General features: G+C 41.3%; 1 protein-coding gene across 3 annotated transcripts in view; it reads left to right on the top strand.

Moving 5' to 3' along the window:
• Positions 1-23349, top strand: part of CDKL4 (cyclin dependent kinase like 4) — a 62791-nt gene that overhangs the window by 26631 nt on the left and 12811 nt on the right. Inside the window, exons 4-10 of one of the 3 annotated variants that reach the window (XM_070798538.1) lie at positions 6896-6968; positions 13434-13524; positions 14581-14778; positions 16429-16511; positions 18905-18961; positions 20963-21097; positions 22666-23327. In XM_070798538.1, coding sequence (XP_070654639.1) covers positions 6896-6968; positions 13434-13524; positions 14581-14778; positions 16429-16511; positions 18905-18961; positions 20963-21097; positions 22666-22731 — 703 coding nt within the window. In that variant the 3' untranslated portion in view covers positions 22732-23327. Of the gene's footprint in view, positions 1-6895; positions 6969-13433; positions 13525-14580; positions 14779-16428; positions 16512-18904; positions 18962-20962; positions 21098-22665; positions 23328-23349 lie in introns of those variants that run through there. The other 2 variants (XM_019970038.2, XM_070798539.1) reach the window with 2 other exon arrangements.

The raw sequence follows: 23349 nt of genomic DNA, 5'->3' as shown, positions 1-23349 counted from the left end.
AGAGTAAGCCCTGAGACTGTGTTTGATTTGCTGCAGTTAAGAAACTGCATGTACCAACACAATATTGTAAAGCAATTATCCTCCAACTAAAAATAAATAAATTAGAAAAAAAGGGGGTAGGAGGGAGGTTCAAGAGGGAGGGGACATACATATACCTGTGGCTGATTCAAGTTGATATATGGAAGAAACAACTGCAACTGGTGTCATCTGATTAAATTTGAAATAATACATTCCCATTCTCTAAAATGCTTCTCTGTTCAAAATAGGTCCAGGAGGTAAGTTAATTGGTAATGTGATAGAAATTACCACCTACCAACAGGAAAGATTCCCTTCACTGTCATTGCACTATACATAGTAGAACAGTCCTACCATCAAGAAATTTAAAATCTAATGAAGAATTAGATATATAAGGGAACAATTAATTATAAATGGTCTTTTAAAACTACTGCTCTCCACTTCTGGCTGGCAACAGCACAGCATGTACGTCTGTAAATCAGGTTTCAATTTATTTTTTTTAAATTCGTCTTTACCTAGGTGTGATGGACATATAAAAGAATTAATTTCCTTCTCAGCAAACTGATCATAGGTAATTTCCTGTAAAGCTATGGGTGTGGGTTGGTGGAGGGCTGGGAGTGAATCATGAGCACTGAGAAGTGCTTTAGCCAGAAGAGCAGCAGCATGTCCCACATGCTGAAGCAGGGAGAGTCTTCCTTTGAAATGACATCCTGGTTTCCTAGGAATGATGGGGTCCCTGGGTGACAGAGGCCAGGAAGGAGTACTGCATGTCCAGAAGTTCCTGTAATAGACAACAGAGCCAGCGTGGTGATCAGAATGATTTGATCTGACCATGGGTTCTCCCACACAAGATAGATGGGCAGGTCTCTAAAGTTCTTTTCTACATAAACTAGAGGCTTGGCTTCAGCCACCGTAATAGCCCCAGGTGGCGCTAGTGGTAAAGAAAGTGAAGTGAAAGTGAAAGTCACTCAGTCGTGTCTGACTCTTTGCGATCCCATGGACTGTAGCTTGCAAGGCTCCTCTGTCCATGGGATTTCCCAAGCAAGAATACTGGAGTGGGTAGCCATTCTCTTCTCCAAGGGATCTTCCCAACCCAGGGATCGAACCCAGGTCTCCTTCATTGCAGGCAGGTTCTTTACCAGCTGAGCCACAAGGGAAGCCCCAGTGGTAAAGAACCCGCCTCCCAATGCAGGAGATGCAAGAGATGCAGGTTTGATCCCTGGGTCAGGAAGATTCCCCTGGAGAAGGAAATGGCAACCCACTCCAGTATTCTTGCCTGGAGAATCCCATGGACAGAGGAGCTTGGTGGGCTATGGTTCATAGGGTTGCAAAGAGTTGGACACTACTGAAGTGACTTAGTGTATAAGCACATCATAATAGCCAAGACCCAGGGCCTCGTGAAGGAGGCAGCTATCCTTGGGGAATAGCCCTGCATTGACATCATGTGTGTGTACTTAATTCTTCCTCTTAGCCTATCCCCGGAGAAGGCAATGGCACCCCACTCCAGTACTCTTACCTGGAAAATCCCATGGACGGAGGAGCCTGGTAGGCTGCAGTCCATGGGGTCGCTAGAGTCGGACACGACTGAGTGACTTCACTTTCACTTTTCACTTTCATGCATTGGAGAAGGAAATGGCAACCCACTCCAGTGTTCTTGCCTGGAGAATCCCAGGGACGGGGAAGCCTGGTGGGCTGCCGTCTATGGGATCTCACAGAGTCGGACACGACTGAAGCGACTTAGCAGCAGCAGCAGCAGCCTCTTCCCGAATGGCCTGTGACCAAATATTTACCAGGATAGTTGTGTACTGGGAAAAGAGAGCTACCCAATCTCTCAGGAATCTCTGAATCATGCTCTGAAGTAAAGCCAATCACCAGTAACTTTGAAAGTTACTGTGGTTCAGCAGTTTTGTGGGGATGGGAAGCTTATTGAGAGTCCCCAGTGAAATTTAACCTGAATCCATCCCATGGTAGTCCTGTCAGGTCCATGAATCCATCCTGGGGGCTGTTTCCCCATTTCCTAACTGGATAGTGGAAATAGATACACTGCTGCTGCTGCTGCTAAGTCGCTTCAGTCATGTCCGACTCTGTGCGACCCCATAGACAGCACCCCACCAGGCTCCCCCGTCCCTGGGATTCTCCAGGCAAGAGTACTGGAGTGGGTTGCCATTTCCTTCTCCAATGCATGAAAGTGAAAAGTGAAAGTGAAGTCACTCAGTCTTGCCCGACTCTTAGCAACCCCATGGACTGCAGCCTACCAGGCTCCTCCGTCCATGGGATTTTCTAGGCAAGAGTACTTGAGTGGGGTGCCATTGCCTTCTCGGATAGATACACTAGAAAATGGAAGAAGAACCAGTAGGTTCTGAGCCAAGGAATGAAGGCAGTTGTGGTAGGAGGAGCCTAGTAGAAGTGTCTGGCACCAAATAGAAAACTGAAAGCAGTACTGCAGATTTGGGGACAAACACAGGCTTCCCTGATAGCTCAGTTGGTAAAGAATCTGCCTGCAGTGCAGGAGACCCCAGTTCGATTCCTTGGTCAGGAAGATCTGCTGGAGAAAGGATAGGCTACCCACTCCAGTATTCTTGGGCTTCCCTTGTAGCTCAGCTGGCAAAGAATCTGCCTGTAATGCTGGAGACCTGGGTTCAATCCCTGGGTTGGGAAGACCCCTGGAAAAGGGAAAGGCTACCCACTCCAGTATTCTGGCCTGGAGAATTCCATGGAAGAGTAGGACATGACTTTCACTTTTCATAGATTACTGCTACCATTAATACTTTGAGGTGACATAGCTGGGAAGTAGATGAGCATGTTGCATGTGATAAATCCTCTCCAACACTCCTATCTCCCCAAAACTTTGGATTTCTTCCTCTTCATTTTACTAATGAACTTCCAGCATTGCAATTTCATTTGGCACAGGCACCCATCTAACCCAGATTCTGATCAACCAATTCAGCAATCACCTTCTCTCACTCCTGGCTGCTCCAAGCAGTTTATTGAGCCAGGCTCCATAGGAAGCGTGCCCATAACTGTTTATAATCAGCCGAGTGTAACATCGTGTTTCCTCCTTTCTGGTCCGACACTAGGAAATCCATTTCCACGTACATTCTCCAGTATAGATTGGCAACTTTTTATAGTTCTCTTTGCTGTGCAAATCTTCTTTTCTTCTCTTTGACTTTGTAGTAGGCCCTTTGGAACATGCTGAGATCTGACTTTAGTCAAAGTTTGGAGACATTGACGGGTGGCAGGGAAAGGAGCCTTGAGGAGAATTGACAGCACCCATGTTTTACAGCTGCCTCGAGTGAGATCGTGAGGGGCCCTCCACAAGGCAAGACCAGTCTCCATACAAGTTTGAGGGCTACTTCATGTAAGAAGAGACGTTTGGGACTTCCCTAGAGGTCCAGTGGTTTAGACTCCACGCTTCCACTGCAAGAGGTTTGATCCCTAGTCAGAGAACTAAGAGCCCACATGCCATGAGGTGTGGCCAAAAAGTAAATAAGTAAAAAAGAAGGGATATTTGGCAGGAGGTTGGGATGCTCTTAGTTCCGTGAATACTCCCAAGTGTCGCATTTCATTTCTCAAAGTGTATGTCTCAGTTAATTAACTGAGAAATTAATTAACTTCACATAAATTCAATTTGTTTTGTCATTTAGCACCCAGCAGGACTATTCTCAGTGTCCGATTTTTCAGTCACTTCTGGGATAATCCCAGTGGTCAGTGGAGCAAGTCTTAAAAACACAAGAAATAAGGGCAAACATTGAAACTTCCGGTCTCCTAACTGTGCCTCGAACCAAAGCATCAAAGCCTTACTTAAAGCTATCCTTTTGTTTTCTTCAGTTTTTCCAGCGAAGTGAGACACAACCAGCCCAACCCCAATTTATTACTTTCCTATGTGTTCCCGTTTTGTTTGATCACTTTCAGTCCAGCAAAACCCTGCCCTGAATAGGCACTTTATTACAGATGACCACACGCGATTATGTACTTAATTGGTTCATCACTGGGTATCCATTCACCAGGGTTACAGCCACTGATGGTAATTAGATCCCCCGGCCTTCAGATCCAACCAGTCAGATAGCCTGCCTTTCCAAGGCCTCGACTTTGCTTCCCATGCCCAATTCTGGTGTCCTATTCTGCACTGATCAGGATTCAACAACAGAATTCACTCTAGCTAGTTTAAGCAAAAAGGGATTTATTACAGGGTGTGAGTTTATATAGCCTCTGAGAGTGCCAGCGAAGGAAGCTTAGTTGAGGACCTGTTGGGTACCAGTTACAGTTCGAGGCCCTGGAGCTACAGTAACGGACAAGGTAAAGAAAGCCCTTACAGAGTTTCAAGGCTTTGGAGGAGAATAAAACACACTGAGAAGCTAAAGAATTCCTGGTGAGGGGCATAGGATGAAGAGTAAACACAGAGCTTTGGTGGACTGTTGAGGGAAGAGCAGACACTAACGGGCCAGAGCGGAGGTCAGTGAGAATGTGGCAGGAGATAAAGGTAGGGGAGAGGGGTGAACAGAAGTGAAATCATTAAGAGGCCGGTAGGCCACAATAAAGGTTGGATTTTATTCTAGGATAACAAGGGTTTACAGAGAAGGGCTTGATTCATCTTGGGCACTGATAATGAAATTGTTTTCCCCATCAAGTTATATATAAAACTAAAAGATAATGAGCTCTGATGTCAGCGCCAGGATTCCCCTGAGTGGCTGAAAGAGCAGCCTCTGGGCAACCCAGTCTGAATTCCCTGACCCTGCCACCCTCCCTAACACCTTTGGTTTTGAAGCAGGATACCATGTTTTTTGTTGTTTTTTTTTAAAACAATTAGTTTTGTTGTTGTTGTTCAGTTCTTTGTGACCCCCATGGACTGCAGCAACCAGGTGCCATCCTTTGTCCTTCACCATCTCCCGAAGTTTGCTGACATTCACGCCCATTGAGTCGATGATGCCATCCAACCATCTCATCCTCTGTTGCCCCCTTCTCCTCCTGCCCTCAGTCTTCTCCAGCTTCAGGGTTAGTTACTGGCCATGCCTCGCTGCATGTGGGATCTTAGTTCCTTGACCAGGGATGGAACCCATGCCCTTTGCAGTGGAAGCATGCTGGACCACAGAGAAGTCCCAGGATGTCTAGTTTTTGCTTTCAGACCTTCATGATTATCAATTCTTCCATTATATGTTTGTCATTCACCCACAGTATACGAAGCATTGAGTATCAGTTGGTTTCTATAGGTTTTATTTCACAAAATACTTAGAAAAACTGCTGAGTGTGGCTAAATAATGTTACAGCAGTCTGTGTTTCTGGAATGAGCTCTGTGTGAATCTGTATTCTCTTTGATAACTATCTTTGTAAGATCTGTGGTATTTGTTTGTAGTTGTTATTTTTTATAAATGTTGTTTTGCCTAAAATGGAATCTGCCTTCCTGGAATCTGTGCTAAGGATTCTGTTTTGAACCGAAGCCATGACTCTTCTGTGAAATGCCCTGAAACAGTGCATCAATAGAAAAGTTAGAGGGAATGTAATTGCTGCAATTTATAGAAATGGTTACACAAAATAGACTAAGTACTCTCGAATACACATTGCCCAGATCCCCAAGTGGAAAATACTCCCCAGTATTTTCCACACAGGAAATCTGCAGAGGCGAGAAGCTCCCAGACTCCCATTTTCCTGGGCTCTTGTTCCTCCCTGGCCCCCTGGTTGTGTGCCTGCCTGCTTACCAGGTGCAAGTGCTGTTGCTGTTCAGTTACTAGGCGTGTCTGACTCTTTGCGACCCCATGGGCTGCAGCACGCCAGGCTTCCCTGTCCTTCACCATCTCCTGGAGTTTGCTCAGATTCATGTCCATTGAGTCAGTGATGCCGTCCAGCCATCTCATCCCCTATGCATCCCCTTTTCCTCTTGCCCTCCATCTTTCCCAGCATCAGGGTCTTTTCCAATGAGTCGGCTCTTCGAATCAGGTGGCCAGAGTATTGGAGCTGCATCTTACCAGGTGTAAGTAACAGTTATAAAAACAACTCTTGCATATGCTTGAGTGTTTACCACCAGCATGAATTCAATGAATTGAAGGTCACTCTTCACGGATGCCTTTTTTCCTGCAAAACCAGGTCTCAGTTCTACCTGAAGTTCATACCTGCAGGATCGAAATATATCATGTGCCTCCCATAGATCCCAGAAATCCCACTTCTAGAACTTACCTTAAAAAGATTATTGCACAACTGCCATAGATAGTTGATAGGATATTCACTGAAGCATTGTTTCTAGAAATGAAACTTGGATCAAACCTAATTGCTTGTCAATGAGGACTTACTAAATTATGATACATCTATATAATGAGATCTTTGGTCACTGAGATAGATGTATACATATTCTGTATATATGTATCTGTACCTCAATGCATACAATGTTTCTGAAAGAGGCAGGGGAATTTGCCAAGGATGAAATGATTGGCTAGGCAGATATGAGAGAATTCTTCATGGATATTCTTTTAACTTTAAAAATATCAAACCTTATGAATGCATTTGTTTAATATTAAAGTTAAAAAGTAAATGCAGAGAGAGGAAGAGAACCAGAGATTCCCAAAGGGACAATCACTGTAAGTTACAGCAATTATTTTGGGCTAGCAAGATTTGAATGAACATGTCTTATTTCTTTACTTTTCTATATTGTTTGAATTTTCATGATAAGCATTAAAAATTTCAAGTTAAAAAGGAAAGTTACATAGCTATAATGAAAAAAGTAGCAAATCAATTTTTGTTAAAACATTTTTTAAAAAGAACATTTCCAAGATTCCCTTTGTACTGCATCCACTGGCTGTGACAAGCCCCACCCATTCCATTTCTATTCCCAGCTCTGCTCCTGAAAACACATCTTAGGAGTTTTCATTTCCTTTGTTATTTTTTTCCCCAGAGTTGCTGATGGAGTGATCAAAAGTGTGTTATGGCAAACACTCCAAGCTCTCAACTTCTGTCATAAACACAATGTAAGTAACATTCCCTAATGTCTTTGCTAATTTCTTCATGATGACTCTTCTCTCCTAAACGGCTCAGGGGTCTATTTGAAGAGCTAATGGTGGAAGGAGAATAAGAACCAGAGGAGCAAAACAAAAGAAAGTTACGGAATACAAGGAAAAGTAATGCATTATTCATGGCTTTTTTCCAACTTCTATAAGAATCAAATTATTCATTCCTTATGAATTAAAAGTTTGTATGAACTTAAAAGTTTCCTTTTGCCCCAGTACTAATGATTATTTTTAAATAATCAGTACTATGATTATTTTTAAATTGGGTTAAAATAAGTCTTCAGAATATCAGTAGTGTAACCCTCCGTGGCACTTGATTTTCTCTTGTTTTTAACGTCTCTTAAGTCTTTTATACTGTAAAGGTCTCCTTTCCTCTATCTTTTTTTTCTTTTTTCCATCATGAATTTTTCAGAGCCATGGGTGTCAAACTTGAGCATGCATCAGAACCACCTGGAGTTCTTGTCAAGACACATTTTGCTGGGCCCACCTCCAGAATTTCCGATTCCGTAGGTCTGGGATAAAACCTGAGAATCTGCAGTTCTAACAGTTTACCAATTGATACTGAAGCTTCCCAACCTAGAACCATGCTTTGACTTCTCCTGTGTTATAGAAATCCTTTTGGCTGGTTGCTTCCTGTGTGTTTTTTAACTTGTTCTTTTGCCTGTATTTACTGTAAATTGGTGTTTATATCCAGAGGCTTGTCACACTCAGGTTCAGTCTTTTTAGACAGGAAGGCTTCACATACAGTACTGTACACTTCTTACTGTGTCAGCTACCTGAGGCGTATATAACGTCTGGCCGTCTTTCCCACTTTGGATTGTCTTAAAATAGATTAGTAGGTTCAAGAGATGTTCACTCGATCCCCTTCTTTAGCACTTTTGCTGTCAATCTTTTTTTAGTTTTAGCATTTAGAGATCATTATTACCTCTCTCCAGTATTTCATTAAAGTTAAAAGGTGGCAATTTTCTAATTCTAATATTCCTTCTGCATTTATTAATTGGAATTCTATGGAGAAGAATTTACCATGGACCCTGGTTACTGTAAAGTACAGTAAGATAAATATGTGATTATTCCTTTTAGATGTCGGTACTCACAGTGATGAACTGGTGTCTCCAAGAGTGTCTCCCAGCAACCTTGAGGAGTGAAGGGTTCGGTGGGGTGTAGGGCATCATTATGATTTTATGTATGTGATGTGCTTCAGTCCTTTGCAGTCATTGTTCTCTCTGATGTTCAGGTTGTCCCATCTTAGGCCAGTGGGAGCATCTTTAAGTAAGCTCTTGGGTGCTTTTGCTATAATGATAGTTTTTTTAAAAAAATAACCTTTTGAGTTGGTGCCTACATAGAGGCAGTGTTGAGGCAAGGATACAGACTACCATATGGTCAGTTTTGATGCCAAGAGCAGAATATCTATCCTGGTAATCTAGGATTGCTGAAAAAGAGTACACAATCATGCAACTAATTTTCAGTACTTAAGGAAAGCTTCCCTTGGTGTTAAGAAGAAACTCAGTGAAGGGCTTCTCTGATGGCTAAGTGGTTAAAGAATCTACCTGCCAGTGCAGAAGACATGGGTTCGATCCCTGATCTGGGAAGATCCCACATGCCAAGGAGCAGTTAAGCCCATGTGCCATAACTATTGAGCCTGTGCTCTAGAGCCAGGAGCCGCAGCTACTGAGCCCACAAGCCCTGGAGCCTGTGCTCCCCATCAGGAGAAGCCACCACAACGAGAAGCCGCACACGGCAGCTGGAGAGCAGGCCCTGCTCACCACAACTAGAGCAAAGCCCAGGAACGAAGACCCAGGACAGCCAAAACTAAATAAAACCATTTAAAAAAAGAAAGTGAGGTTTTTGTTGTTGTTAGAGTAAGTCAGAAGCTTTGACTTTTTATTGATAAAGTATATAGAATATAGAGACATATTGCTCACAAGATACATATTTTTCATGATGCAAATTGTGCTTTCAAATAATTGCTAAAGATGATGCAGAATTGAATCCACATCTTTGTTGCTTTCCACCATGCTCTGAGAGGTATTCAAGTTCACCTAAGTTTGCTGCTGGAGTTTTATGGGTAATTAAAATGATTTTTAAAAAATTTTATTTACCATAACTATTTGTGTATTCAGTTCAGTTCAGTCGCTCAGTCGTGTCCAACTCTTTGCGACCCCATGAATTGCAGCAGGCCAGGCCTCCCTGTCCATCACCATCTCCCGGAGTTCACTCAGACTCACGTCCATCAAGTCAGTGATGCCATCCAGCCATCTCATCCTCTGTCATCCCCTTCTCCTCCTGCCCCCAAATCCCTCCCAGCATCAGAGTCTTTTCCAATGAGTCAACTCTTCGCATGAGGTGGCCAAAATACTGGAGTTTCAGCTTTAGCATCATTCCATCCAAAGAACACCCAGGGCTGATCTCCTTTAGAATGGACTGGTTGGATCTCCTTGCAGTCCAAGGGACTCTCGAGTCTTCTCCAACACCACAGTTCAAAAGCATCAATTCTTCGGCACTCAGCTTTCTTCACAGTCCAACTCTCACATCCATACATAACCACTGGAGAAACCATAGCCTTGACTAGATGGACCTTTGTTGGCAAAGTAATGTCTCTGCTTTTCAATATGCTATCTAGGTTGGTCATAACTTTTCTTCCAAGGAGTAAGCATCTTTTAATTTCATGGCTGCAGTCACCATCTGCAGTGATTTTGGAGCCCAAAAAAATAAAGTCTGACACTGTTTCCACTGTTTCCCCATCCATTTCCCATGAAGTGATGGGACCAGATGCCATGATCTTTGCTCTATATAATCAGATTATAAGCTTGAATGCAGTCTCTGTGGATGGTTTATCTTTGTATGTATCTCTTTAATGCCTGGTCTGGATCTTTTTATATATGGTGTTCAGGAAACATTTATGGAGTAACTGGATGAATGTATGAATGAATGAGTCCATCAATCAACTTACCTACCTGATTATGACTTACTGTTTAGAGTGAACCCAAATGTGCTTGTAGCTCTGTGCAACTGCCACCATTCCTCTGCTTGGAACAACATGTTCTATACCTTAAACCTTAAAATATTGAAAACCTCCCACTTATAACCCGTGACCTTTATTACAAATGGATAATTTTTCAGACAGACTTTCTTTCTCTGACAAGAAAATTACTTCTGAACTCTGGTTACCCCATTTTTCTTACACTATGGTAAACCTTTGTGTATCTTTTTAAAATAAACCTATTAGTTGAAACATATGCAAAGGGAAACAGTCTAAATCATATATAAGCTGTTACAATACTACATCTAAAACCTTTATACCCTCCTTATTTTAAAGGAGCCCTCATGATACTCTCAAATAGGAAAGGCAATCCCACCCATGTTGTTGCTGAAGATTCACAGTGGTGACCATGACTATCTTTTATCTCCAGAGCAGTTATCCCAGCCAAGGTCAAGGTAGTAAGGGATTAAGGCCTTGTTACTCAGAGTGTGGTTGGTGAAGGTCTCCTGAGAGCTCATTAGAAATTCAGACTCTCAGGCTCATTCCAGATCTACTGAGTCAGAATCTGCATATTTAACAAGATCTCCAAGAGATTCGTGTACACATTAAATTTTGAGAAGCACTGGACTTAAGAAAATACCTACTCATTTTGTTCTTTTTTACCCTATGATATGGCTAGAGTGAGGTAACTGAAGTGACCCTTTAACATCATTATCAACTCATGAATTTTTATGTATTTGATGTATCAATTAGAGAAAAATAACTTCATGTCTGGGAATTTCCTGGCAGTCCAATGTTTAGAGCTCAGTGTTTTCTCTGCTGTGGTTCCCGGTTGAATCCCTGGTTGGTGAACTAGGATCCTATAAGCCATGCAGTGTGGCAAAAAAAAAAAAAAAACTCCATATCAAAATGGCAAAATTACAGTGACTTCCAAAATGTGAGTGTGTCTGGCTATAACATCCATTATCGTCTTGTTGATATCAGTGTCCTAGTTGTCAAGGAGGCTTCTTTCCTCTCTGATTATGAGTGTCTGTCCATAAGGCTCAAAGAACAACCTTCTCAGATGTCCATTCAGGCTTATGTAAAGAGGCAGCTTCTGGCAGGGAAGTTTCTGGAGATGGTTCTTAGAATTAAGGATCAAGTTTAAAATACCATGGATACCTCTTCCTACTGGCTTGTGAGTCTGTAAAAATGAGATTGTACATCAGCCAGCATAACCCAGTTTAAGCAATGTTTGCTAAAAGCTGTGTATGAAACCCAAGTTTATTAAAATGTTTTGATTCCCCTGACTTACAACTTTCTTTTTCTTTGGTGGAAAATAAGTTGATTGCAAGAGGCATACAGAGTTTACACTTGAGTGCAATTTTGCATTGGAGAAAGTGAATGCTGTATGTCAAAGCATCTTCTGTTCTCCATGCTCTGGTTCTTACTGTTCCTGTGATTTTTACTCTCTTTTTCCTTCTCCAGTACTCCCATCTATTCTTCTTTATTTGTAGCTTCTCTTACCTGTACCTACACTAAATGATTTTCTCTGTTTCTTTGGGACTTGTCTGTACTTCATTAGCTGTTGTATATTTTGGTTGGAAAACAAGTGGCTGTAAATTTCACAGGGATTTGCATATTTCAGTAGGCCACTAGACAGGTAGCAGTATAAGTCCATTTACCTGGTAGTACCACACATAATTCAGAAACTTAGAATTTGCTGCAGCCTCATCTGAAGGACATAACCTGTTCTTATTAAATCAGTAGCTATTATAGGTGAATATGACTCAGTGTTAATCCAGTTTTCATAAATGTGTTGCCTAAAAGGTAGGATGAAAACTATGTTGGTTATGTTAGAACAGTGTAGCTTTAAAAATTACCATCTAAGGCCTTCGGACTTTTAAGAGGCCTTAAAAGGTTTCTTCTAGCTGATGGCCATACAAATGATGAAACAGTTGACAGTAATTGAGACTAAATACAAACAAGCTTGCAGTATGAGTGCCGGATTTTTTTTTTCCATGACCCAGAATGAATTTAGCATTCAACATTTTCTCTTCTTAGATAGCTATTATAAGAGCAAAAAAAAAAATTTTTTTTTTTTTTCAAAATCATCAGTTTGAAAGGAATATTTAAAGGGACTGACATCACAACAGAGAAGTCAGGCAGAGGGAGCTGATTGTTGTGGTACTAAATCAGGAGTCCAGCGGTTGCCACCTGCCAGCACAGGATCATTGCAAGGATGCACTAATTCATGTGGAAGTGCTCTGAGAAGTCCAGAGCTCCGTGTGAGGGCTGAGTTGTAGAAGAAGAGCAAGATCGTTTTTAACCTATTTGCTTGTTTGGAGGGAGAATAACCTGGAAAGCTAAAGTTCTGAAGACGAGGGCCTGAGCTGTTTTCTCCTGGGGCATCCACAGCACGCAGTAGCCATTTCTGGGATAAGAGTGGGTGGGGTTCACTCAGCCCACCGTCATGCACGCCCCCAGCTTGGCCCTCTCACAGCCGGAAAGGAGCATTTGCTTCACTGAGGGTCCTGGGATGGTGCAGCAAGTTGCGAGTTCTCCACTGGAGAGGACTCTAAGGGGAGAGTGCCTCCCAGTGGCAACCTGGTCTCCCAGGAGCGACTCCATCATGAGGTCACACCTCAAGAAAGCTGTTCATGGTTGCAGATTAGCTCACTGTTGAGGATACTCGTCTCCTGAGGCTGAATCTTTGGTATCTCTTGTTAATAGGTGGCCATAGGTTCCAGCTGGCCTAGGACAGCTCTGGTCTGTGAACTCAGCTCCCTTTCACACATCCTGACCAGAGGGTAAATAAGATGGTCCCTCTGATGCATTTTCTTTTTGTTGTCATTTGAATGTTTTTCCAGTTTCTCAAATCTGTAATATTTATGCAACCTGAATTGTGATTCTTGGGTGACAGCTGTTCTTATTAGAGGCACTCTGGGTATAATCTCATTCAGGGTTTTTTGTTTTTTTTTTTAATTAAAGTATAGTTGATTTACAATGTTGTGTTAATTACTGCTGTACAGCAAAGGGATTCAGTTATACATATATATTATTTTTTAATATTCTTTCTCTTTATGGTTTATCATAGGATAGTGACTATAGTTCTCTATGCTATACACTAGGACTTTCTTGTTTCATTCAGGGTTCTACCTCTTACTATTCAAATAGGGCTCAGTAAAAAGTGGAAGAAATAATTATATAATACACCCTTCTCAAAAAATTTTTTTTCAGTTTTCCCATCCAATAATTATTTTAATTTTTTCCCTAGTATAGCAACTTTTTTGTTATGACAAGATTTACAAATTAAAAATTGCTAATTTAAGGTTTTAGAAAAAAAGAAGGAAAACCATATTTGTGTTTATCTCACAGCCTGTGTTTATCATTGAAACTAATAGTTAATGTTTATTATGCTTTGTTGTTTTGATGACTCAGGGAAATAATTAAATATTTTCTTACAGTGTATTCACAGAGATGTAAAACCTGAAAATATTCTAATAACTAAGCAAGGAATAATCAAGATCTGTGACTTTGGGTTTGCACGAATTCTGAGTAAGTAGCAAGTTTTTTACTAAGTTATGCAATACAGATAATTATGAAATGATATAGTTTAAATTCTTTAGATATTGAATTATGCTAATTGTTATAGTGTTATTATTCAGAAAGGGAAATTTCACTTTAATTTTTTAGTCAGTACATTAGTTCATACGCAGCCACATTTATGTGCTGTGCGCATAGGAAAGGAAGAGAACTAAAAGATGCATTTCTGGTCTTCATGTACTTATAATCCGAAGTAGAAGAAACAAAAGACTAACACAAGATGATTGGCAATAAAGTGCTAAAGCGAAGAGGCAGATGGTTCCCCGGAGGGAGATACTAACGTGATCTAGAGTGGTTGGGAAAATCTTCATGGAGCTGATGAGACTGGGAGAGTGAACTGTAAATTACAGAGAGGATTCAGAGACAGTGCTGAGAAGCAAAGAAGTCATCCCAGAGAGAGAGGAACCAAAGGAATGGGGGGACAGGTAACTATCTCCCCCTGAATCTAAAACTCTGCAGCAAGTGGAAACATGTGTTAACAACAGACACATTGCAAGGTGGGTGTGCGCGTAGTCAGTTTGTTGACAGGACCTGACGGTGCTTTGGGAAGCTGGTTTATTCTCAAAGCTGCACTACAGAAATTCTCCCCATGCCCTCACCCTGGGCCTCTCTCTTTGGGATTACATAGATGTTAATAAATAGCTAAGGTATCTTTGGAAGTTGAATTTTTAAAAAATTTATATATTATGTTAATATACTATAGTATAGATTTATAGTATTATGTTAGTTTCAGGTGTGCAGTATAGTGATTCAGCATTTTTGCAGATTATACTCCATTATATTGATAGCTTATTACAAGGTAATGGTTATAATCTCCTGAACTACACAGTGTATCCTTGTTGCTTGTCTATTTTATATTAATAGTATGGAAGGGGAATTTACTCTCTGAGTACACAGTGTAACAGTTCCCTGGGTTAGTGCGTCACTGCGTTAGGAGAAACGTGGCTTCTGAGAATTATTGACGCTGATCTCTTCAGAGAGCCTGACCTGCTCTTGATGCATTTGCAGTTCCAGGAGATGCCTACACTGACTACGTCGCTACAAGATGGTACCGAGCTCCCGAACTTCTTGTGGGGGATACCCAGTATGGTTCTTCAGTCGACATATGGGCTACTGGTTGTGTTTTTGCAGAGCTGCTGACAGGCCAGCCGCTCTGGCCTGGAAAATCAGATGTGGACCAACTTTATCTGATAATCAGAACATTGGGTATAAGTTACATTTTATGGCTTACAGAGTTGCTAACTTGTAGTAGTAGTAGTATGTCATTATAATGAACAAGAGCTTTCTGTTGTCTCCAAAGTGCCGCTGAGGGCGGCTGTTCTGGATTGTAGCCAAAGCCCAACCCTTTTCTCAATGTGTGGAGCCCTAACTCCTCTCAGTGAGGAGTTTCAGATGCCGTTCCAAGTCAAGTCAATTAGCTGTGCAATAAAGTATACATTTACTTTCCTTATCAGGCTAAGATGGGGCTAAGGGTGTGAGTCAGCTGCATAGAGCTTACTCTGAAGACACTTAATCAAATGCAGTTTCTGCTTTTTCCCCCCTTTCCTCTAGCACAGGGATCAGCAAACTTTTTCTATACAGGGCCAAATGGTAAATATTTTAGGTCTTGCAGGCTATACAGCCTCTATTGCAGCTTTCAACTCCACTCCTCTATATGTAAGATTGACAGATTGCTCTCACACACACCATCTCAGTCTTAATAAAAATCCACTAAGAACATTATAACATTTTTCATTGTGCCTGTTTTCACAAATGAGGAAACTGAGGCTCTAGGAGCTTGCATGAATGACCTGAAGTCGTACAACTAGTTATTAACAATTGAAGAATGAGAATGGACTGCAGTGCTCTCTCTCATGAGCTTTCATCCCATGTCACTGTTCTCAACTCTTGCCCTTTCCACCTGGTTGGAAGAGAACATAACCCAAAAGATCAGCTGCAAGCTTACACCTCAGCCTGGGTGTGAACAAAGAGGCAAGCCACGCACAAGATGGCTATTTAGTAATCACTTCCTGTAGGCTCTCCTGGCAGCATGGCTGCCAGGCAAGGGAACTGCTGCTGTCTGATTCCCTGTGTGGTTCCCACACCTTCTTCTGGAGAATTCCAAGCCCTGGAAGATGTGGAGTAGTGTTTCACTATAGGCCACACCTTAAGCTTATGCTGTTTAACTGATTTCCTCTAAGGACTGTAGAAATTTACATTAGGCAGATATTAGACAGATCTGAGTTTGAATCTCAGGTCTGTCACCTAATGACTGTGTGACTTGAGGCAGGTTATCAAGCCTCTGAGCCTCATTCTCTCACTGGGACAGTAGAGATAAAGAAATTGCAACCATCATGAGATAGTTATAAGATTAAATGAGATCATATATGTAAAGCTCTCCACACCACTTGCTTACCTCCTCCTCTGATGGCAGCTGAATGACAGACTGGGGCTTTCCGGGTGGCTCAGTGGGTAAGGAATCCACCTGCAGTGCAGGAGATGTAGGTTCGATCCCTGGGTCAGAAAGATCCCCTGGAGAAGGGCATGGCAACCCACTCCAGTATTCTTGCTTGGAGAATCACATGGACAGAGGAGCCTAGTGGGCTACAGTCCATAGGGTCACAAAGTTAGGCACGACTAACGTAACTGAGCAGGCACGCACAAATAACAGAGCAAGCCACGTGTGGCAAAGAGAGTTGGCAGCACCGATCTTACCTGAGAAGGCATAGTTTTTGCAGGGACCAGTTTCTCCCAAATTTAGAGGAAATGATCAGGCTCAGTCTTTCTTTTACATCTGGACCTCGGAAATTAACTGTTGAAGCACGATGCTGTCTTTAACTAAAATTAATCGTCAGTTATGTGGTTTGTATTTTACAGGAAAGCTAATCCCAAGACATCAATCTATCTTTAAAAGTAACCAGTTTTTCCATGGCATCAGTATTCCTGAACCAGAAGAGATGGTAAATTGCTTGATTTTGGTGTTTCGCTCTTTGTGCTGCTACTTTCTTTAAAGGGGTGGTTGTTTCTCTTTTAATATTTGTGCTTTGAACTCCTGTTCTCCTTATGACATACTGATACAGGTCGAATAAACCATGTAAAAACTACATAAAATGAACCAGGAGAAGGCTTTAAAAGTTTTCTTGCCCTATCCAAAGATTAACTTAATTTTAAATGTGAATTGAAAGCATCTTTCTTTCCTTCATAAATATGGTGAGCCTTTTAATCAAAACAGTCAAGTACCTTTCCCTGAAATAATTATAAAATAATTATTTTCTCATAAAAAGTACTTAGTTATATTTATTTTGAAAAACAGATGCATTCTCTATTTTTTTCAGCTTCTGAAACCTCAAATCAATACAAACCATCTTTTTACAACATGTCTTTTCACGTGGAAGGTCATTCCACAAAACGATCTTTACTGTATTGAAATCAAAACTGCAAACCCCAGTGATCACCTCTACACCCTCGCTGTGGTCTTTGTGGTCATTGATTTCTTATCTGTGTTACCTGAGTTTGGGCTTTGAACTTTAAAACTCCACATGGTCTGTTGTTGTTGGTCTGCTAAGTTTCACATCCGACTCTTTGCAATCCCATGGACTGCAGGATATCGGGCTTCCCTGTCCTTCACTATCTCCCAGAGTTTGCTCAAACTCATGTCCTTTGAGTCAATGATGCCATCCAACCATCTCATCATCTGTTGCCCTCTTTTCCTCCTGCCCTCAGTCTTTCCCAGCATCAGGGTCTTTTCCAGTGAGTCAGCTCTTTGCATCAGGTGGCCAAAGTATTGGAGCTTCATCTTCAACATTAGTTCTTCCAATGAATATTCAGGGCTGATTTCCTTTAGGATTGACTGGTTAGATCTTATTGCTATCCAAGGGACTCTCAAGAGTTTTCTCCAGCACCACAGTTTGAAAGCATCAATTCTTTGGCACTCAGCCTTCTTAATGGTCCAGCTCTCACATCTGTACATGACTACTGGAAAAGCCATAGCATTGACTATATGGACCTTGGTTGGCCAAGTGATGTCTCTGCTTTTTAATACGCTGTCTAGGTTTGTCAAAGCTTTTCTTCCAAGGAGCAAGCATCTTTTCATTTCGTGGCTGCAGTCACCATCTGCAGTGATTTTGGAGCCCAAGAAAATAAAATCTGTCACTGCTTCCACTTTCTTCCCCATCTATTGCCATGAAGTGATGGAACCGGATGCTATGATCTTAGTTTTTTAAATGTTGAGTTTTAACCCAGCTTTATTCTGCCTATACAATGAAAGGACCATCAGGGAAGGCTTGTGCCCTGCTCCCAATGTGTTGAAGACAGAGTGATGTGGAGGAAGGGAGAATCTGTTAAGCCAGGTCATGATTTATGGCACCTGTGAACCATTGGGTTCAAATGGCCCTGGCTTCTCTAAACACCTGTTCATCTTCAATTTATTTCATATAATACCTTGATTTATATACTGGACTTCTATTTTATTATGTTTGTTAAGACTCTTAACACATATAATGAAAGGTTAAATGTTTAATTACAAGTATAGAGGTTGAATTAAAAATAATATTCATAAAACATGTTTAGTTTAAAGACTAAAATACAGTAGTTCCCTGGTGATGCAGTGAATAAGAACCTGCATGCCAATGCAGGAGACATGGGTTCAGTCCCTGGTCTGGGGAGATGCCACATGCCTCTGGGCAGGTAAGCCAGAGCGCCACAGCTACTGAGGCGCACACTAGAGCCCATGAGCCTCGACTGCTGAGCCTGCGTGCCTAGGCCCGCGCTCCACAATAAGAGACGCCACCGCCAAGAGAAGCCCGGGCACTGCAGCAAAGAGTAGTGCCCACTGGCTGCAACTAGGAAAAGCCCTCGCAAAGCAGCGCAGACCCAGCACAGACAAAAAGAAGGAGAATGGTGCCGTTAACTTGGAAGCTTCCCCCTCCCCACATTCTCTTCCTCAGTCCCATTCTGTTCCTTGCTTACTATTTGAGTTTTGCATTCATCATTCCTTTGCTTTCTGTAGTGCTCTTATTCATGCAGTTCAGTGTGTTTTCATTAATGTTCAAAGCACCCCTATAAGTAGGTTGGGTATCCCTATAAGTAGATTTTATGGTACTGAAGGGGACATTTAGAATGAGCATTTACCAAACACCAATTGTAAGACATTGTAAAATTAAGAAAATAACTTCAGCTTTTTTTATTACACTATAGTGTAAAATCATGTAAAATTAAGATTTTAAAAAATCTTTGAAAGGAATTATATAACGTATTAAGGGACTTTCTCCAAAGTATTCTTAATACTAATATATTTTAAATATCTGCTACTTTCTTGTTATATAACATTGAAATGCTTTACTCTGTTTTTTAGGAAACTCTTGAAGAAAAGTTCTCAGATGTTCATCCTGTGGCTTTGAGTTTCATGAAGGTACCTAAGAATCAATTATAACCGTATTGACTGGAAATCATAATAACTGGAGCTGGTAACTCTGGGATGGGTGGACAGTAGGTCAAATAAAGCCAATGTAAAAATGTGGTCATTGAAACTATTAAAGAACTGTGAAATAATTACAATTAGAGGAACATCAGTGGTTTAAACACTAAATCTTTCCAATATATCCTTTAAAATTAGTAGAAGATAAAAGAGAATGATTATAGCTATGATGAACACCATGCTTTTGCATTCATTAGGAAATTTGACAGTTACGTCAGTGTATTTCAGACTATGGAAATTTATGAGGATGAATGTATTCCCTTTAAGTTGGAAAATCAAGAACTATGCTATCCAATAGGGTGGCCACTAGCCATGTTCCTACTGAGCAGTTGAACTATGGCTGATTAGAATTGAGATGTTCTATATTTCTATGAAAATTACCTTTTAGAAGAATATAAAATATTTCATTAATAATTTTTAAAATATTACATGTTGAACTGATAACCTTTTAGATACACTGGGTTCACTAAAATTCTAAATTGCTTGTTAAATAAATCAGTAGAAGATCAGGCAAAATCAGAACCATGTCGATACTGAATGTAGCCCCTGTACCAGGGTCAAACAAAGAACAAGTTCTAATAAAAAAGCAGAAGAAGCTCATCTATGACCAGTCTGCCATTCTTGCTTGACCGGCTGAGACCATGCTAGAAAGTGTGACTCTTCCATTCACCATGGATACTGAAAGCCTTTAATGGGGCAGGGATGGAGATACCAGTATGAGTATCTATCTTTAACAACCAATTAAGTCATATTTATAGCAATGGCTTCCATACCACTCATCAAAATGACTACTCATCAGAATGAGCTATTTAAAAATACACATTCCAGTAAATAACCTCAGATTTACAGAAGCAGAATCTCTATGAATAGGACCTTGGAGTTTATATCTTTAAGCCTCTCCCTAGGTAATTATGATGAACACCACAGTTTGAAACTCTTCTGATCTAGGAAGTAGAGCCATCAGAGTGACCTAGAGTCAACGGTGTAGACCAGCCTTTGTACTCGTGCTGGCCACTGCCCAGGTTCTATCCAGCGTACTGGATTCCTTCAGTCTGAGTCCTCCTGAGACCAAGAGCCCCACACCTCTGAACTCTTAGATTGCCCTTACCACTGCTCCACTGGACCTCACCTGCTTTCTGCCTCTCACTGCTCTGACCTGCTCTAACCCAGCATTCTGCAGATCCTATCCTGGAAGTCTAATTCCCCAACTTTGTTGGCTTGTTAAATACAGATTAAAAGCCCACAGATTGTTTGGCCCTACCCCCAGGGCATTTGATTCAGTAGACTTGGGGTTGAACCAAGAAATTTGTATTTCTAGCAATTTCCAGGTGATGCTGATGTAGCTGGCCTGCTGCTGCTGCTGCTAAGTCGCTTCAGTCGTGTCCGACTCTGTGCCACCCCATAGACAGCAGCCCATTAGGCTCCTCTGTCCCTGGGATTCTCCAGGCAAGAACACTGGAGTGGGTTGCCATTTCCTTCTCCAATGCATGAAAGTGAAAAGTGAAAGTGAAGTCACTCAGTGGTGTCCGACTCTAGCGACTCCATGGACTGCAACCTACCAGGCTCCTCCGTCCATGGGATTTTCCAGGCAAAAGTACTGGAGTGGGGTGCCATTGCCTTCTCTGGTAGCTGGCCTAGGGACCACATTTTGTGAAGTCCTACAAGCTATTTGCTTTACAAGTGACACACACCTGACCTACATTGACCCCCTTCAAAACATTGACTGTGCATCAAGTCTGCCCTCAAAAGACTTTGAATTGGCAAAAGAAGAGCAATTCCAGTTATTAACAAGTTTCAGGTTCTGGATACTATACAAACTCGAAGATCTTCTAAACTTGTGTTTGCTCTACCAAGTTGTTATTCAGAGTTTTAGGGTACAGTAACAATACAGGCTCCTCTTTTTAATATCTTCTTTGCTCTTCCCGTCTTCCAAAGGAGTGTCTGAAGATGAATCCAGATGACAGATTAACCTGTGCCCAACTCCTGGAGAGCCCCTACTTTGATTCTTTTCAAGAGGACCAAATTAAAAGAAAAGCACGTAATGAAGGAAGAAACAGAAGGCGTCAGCAGGTACCTCGGTTCCAAAGTTAAAGTGCTATAAAAATGATTATTTTCCTTCTCTACCTCTCAAAGTGAGACTAGGCGGGCACCAAGATCTTTTCTTTGCACTGGTTTAATTATGTTTGTTTGTCTAATAGAAATTGTGATTGATGCAATAAAAACCATAAAACTGAAAGTTTCCAGATTGCCGCAAAATCTTATTCCAAGTATACTTAAAGTTATTGCACAGTTCTTTTGTTACACTGATTGGATATCCTCCCCACCGAATCATGTACCCAAGACACAACAGTTTCATACAACTAAGCCCGGATTACAGCTGAACTGACTTTAACAGGCATTATGGAAGAATCCTTGTACCTTTCTGTAGCCTCCACGTGTATAATAAGAAACTTGACTGTTCTATTCTTTCACCCATGGCAGGCACCTTAGTCTGCCTTTCCTAGGCTTTTCCTGGTAGCCAAAGACAAGCTCTGGACAGATTCAAAAAGTTGAAACTCAGATATCTGAGAACCAATCCTGTCCTAAAATATGCCAATATTATAGATTAATATGGTGAATATAAAGATAGATGTTGATTCTATGGCTTATTAGGCAACTACCATTTACTTGCTTTCAGACAACACTGAAGTGGAAACAAACTCCATGGAAGTAGGTTTCTTTGGGTTTAGACTTCTTTCCCCCCTCACCTGCATCCCTAGCACCTAAAATAATATCTGTCACATCGAAGGTACTTAATAAATAGTATTCAAATAAATAGTGGGTAGCCATTCCCTTCTCCTGGGGATCTTCCCGACCCAGGGATTGAACCCAGGTCTCCTGCATTGCAGACAGATTCTTTACCATCTGAGTCACTGGGGAAGCTCAGTAAGTAGGTAAACATTGCTTATTGATAAGTCAAGATGATAAGTTTCCATTTCTCAGAAAACTGACACTCATCACATTTTGCGTTTGCTTAATTCTCCACCTCTGATCTACTTTTCTGTTCACCTATCTTCCCATTAGCATCTTTGCCATAAAGGAAGAAAGTAGTCTCTTTCAGTAGTTAAAATAGAAGTTTTTTGGGAGAGAAGGGTCAAACTGATCAGTAAGATGAAATGTTAAGATGACGTCTGTGTATCCCAAATCTTTATCCAAGATAAAAATCCAAATTTTTATTACATAGGCCCTTTAACTATTCAAGTTACATGCTTGCAAGTTCAAGCCCAATACTGTTTACTTAACCAAGAAATTACGGTTTGTTCAAATTTGAAATAGTGTGAATTGTGTGTAAAAACACTGTCCCCTCAAAAACATCTCACCAGCTCCTGGACCTTTGTCGTGGGGAGAGGGGATGGGCAGGGCTCCACCCTGCCTCTTGGTCCCTGAGCCACTTTCCACTGCGCTCGCCCCCAGGTGGGTGGGGATGCTGCTGTCCCTTACATCTCCAGTTCACAGCTGTGCTACCCTTTCTTTAATACTTCATAACTCAGCTGAATAAGTCTTCCCAAAGACACAGGACAACAGAAGGAAAAGAAACACCAAGAGCAGCATGCATCTAGAGAATTTCGTTTACAAAGATGTCATGTTCTCTGTCCTAGCCAGCTGCAGCCTGTCCATCTTGTGTGTCAGCCCCTCCAGAGCGCCCCCCACGAGACCATGCCTAACCGTCTCCCTCCATCAGGCGGAGATGGAGAAGGCCCAGGGCAGCCCGGCACACCAGAAGGCCCTAGAGAGCAAGGCCAAGAGAAAGACAGAGACATCTTCCAAATTTTGATTTTCTTTCTGAGCATGCACGTTTTTCTTAGACATCTTACCATATCAGAAAATAAAGATTCTGTATCTCTGAGTGATTGACCAACAATCTCCTTAAGCCTAAATATTGTTTAAAGTTGATAGTAAAGAGATTTTAGATCTTTGCTGTTCTGCTAATATCCTAAAATTAATATCTGAAGTTAAAAATCTGAGATGAGTAAAATGTAGACTCTTGCGCTTTTTGTTTAATAGCTGGTGGGAAGTTTTCTTTTAAACCCTGACCAGATACTCAGAAATGAATTCATTGAAACAGATCATAGTACGTCCCTGAGTATCCTATAATGAATAATATAAACTAATTTTCAAGTATCAGAACCACAATTTTTAGAAACGTAACTCTGTTTAATTTTTTAAATTGATGTCTTTTGACATCTTTGTACTGTATGTATCCTTTTGTTTTACCACCTTGAAATCAAACTGTACCAATAGGAATTGTTTTCAATTTACTTTCTTATTTTTGTCTTGTTCTG

Source organism: Bos indicus, chromosome 11, assembly GCF_029378745.1.
Source record: "Bos indicus isolate NIAB-ARS_2022 breed Sahiwal x Tharparkar chromosome 11, NIAB-ARS_B.indTharparkar_mat_pri_1.0, whole genome shotgun sequence".
NCBI lineage: Eukaryota > Metazoa > Chordata > Mammalia > Artiodactyla > Bovidae > Bos > Bos indicus.
This window is presented reverse-complemented; position numbering and strand designations above follow the sequence as displayed.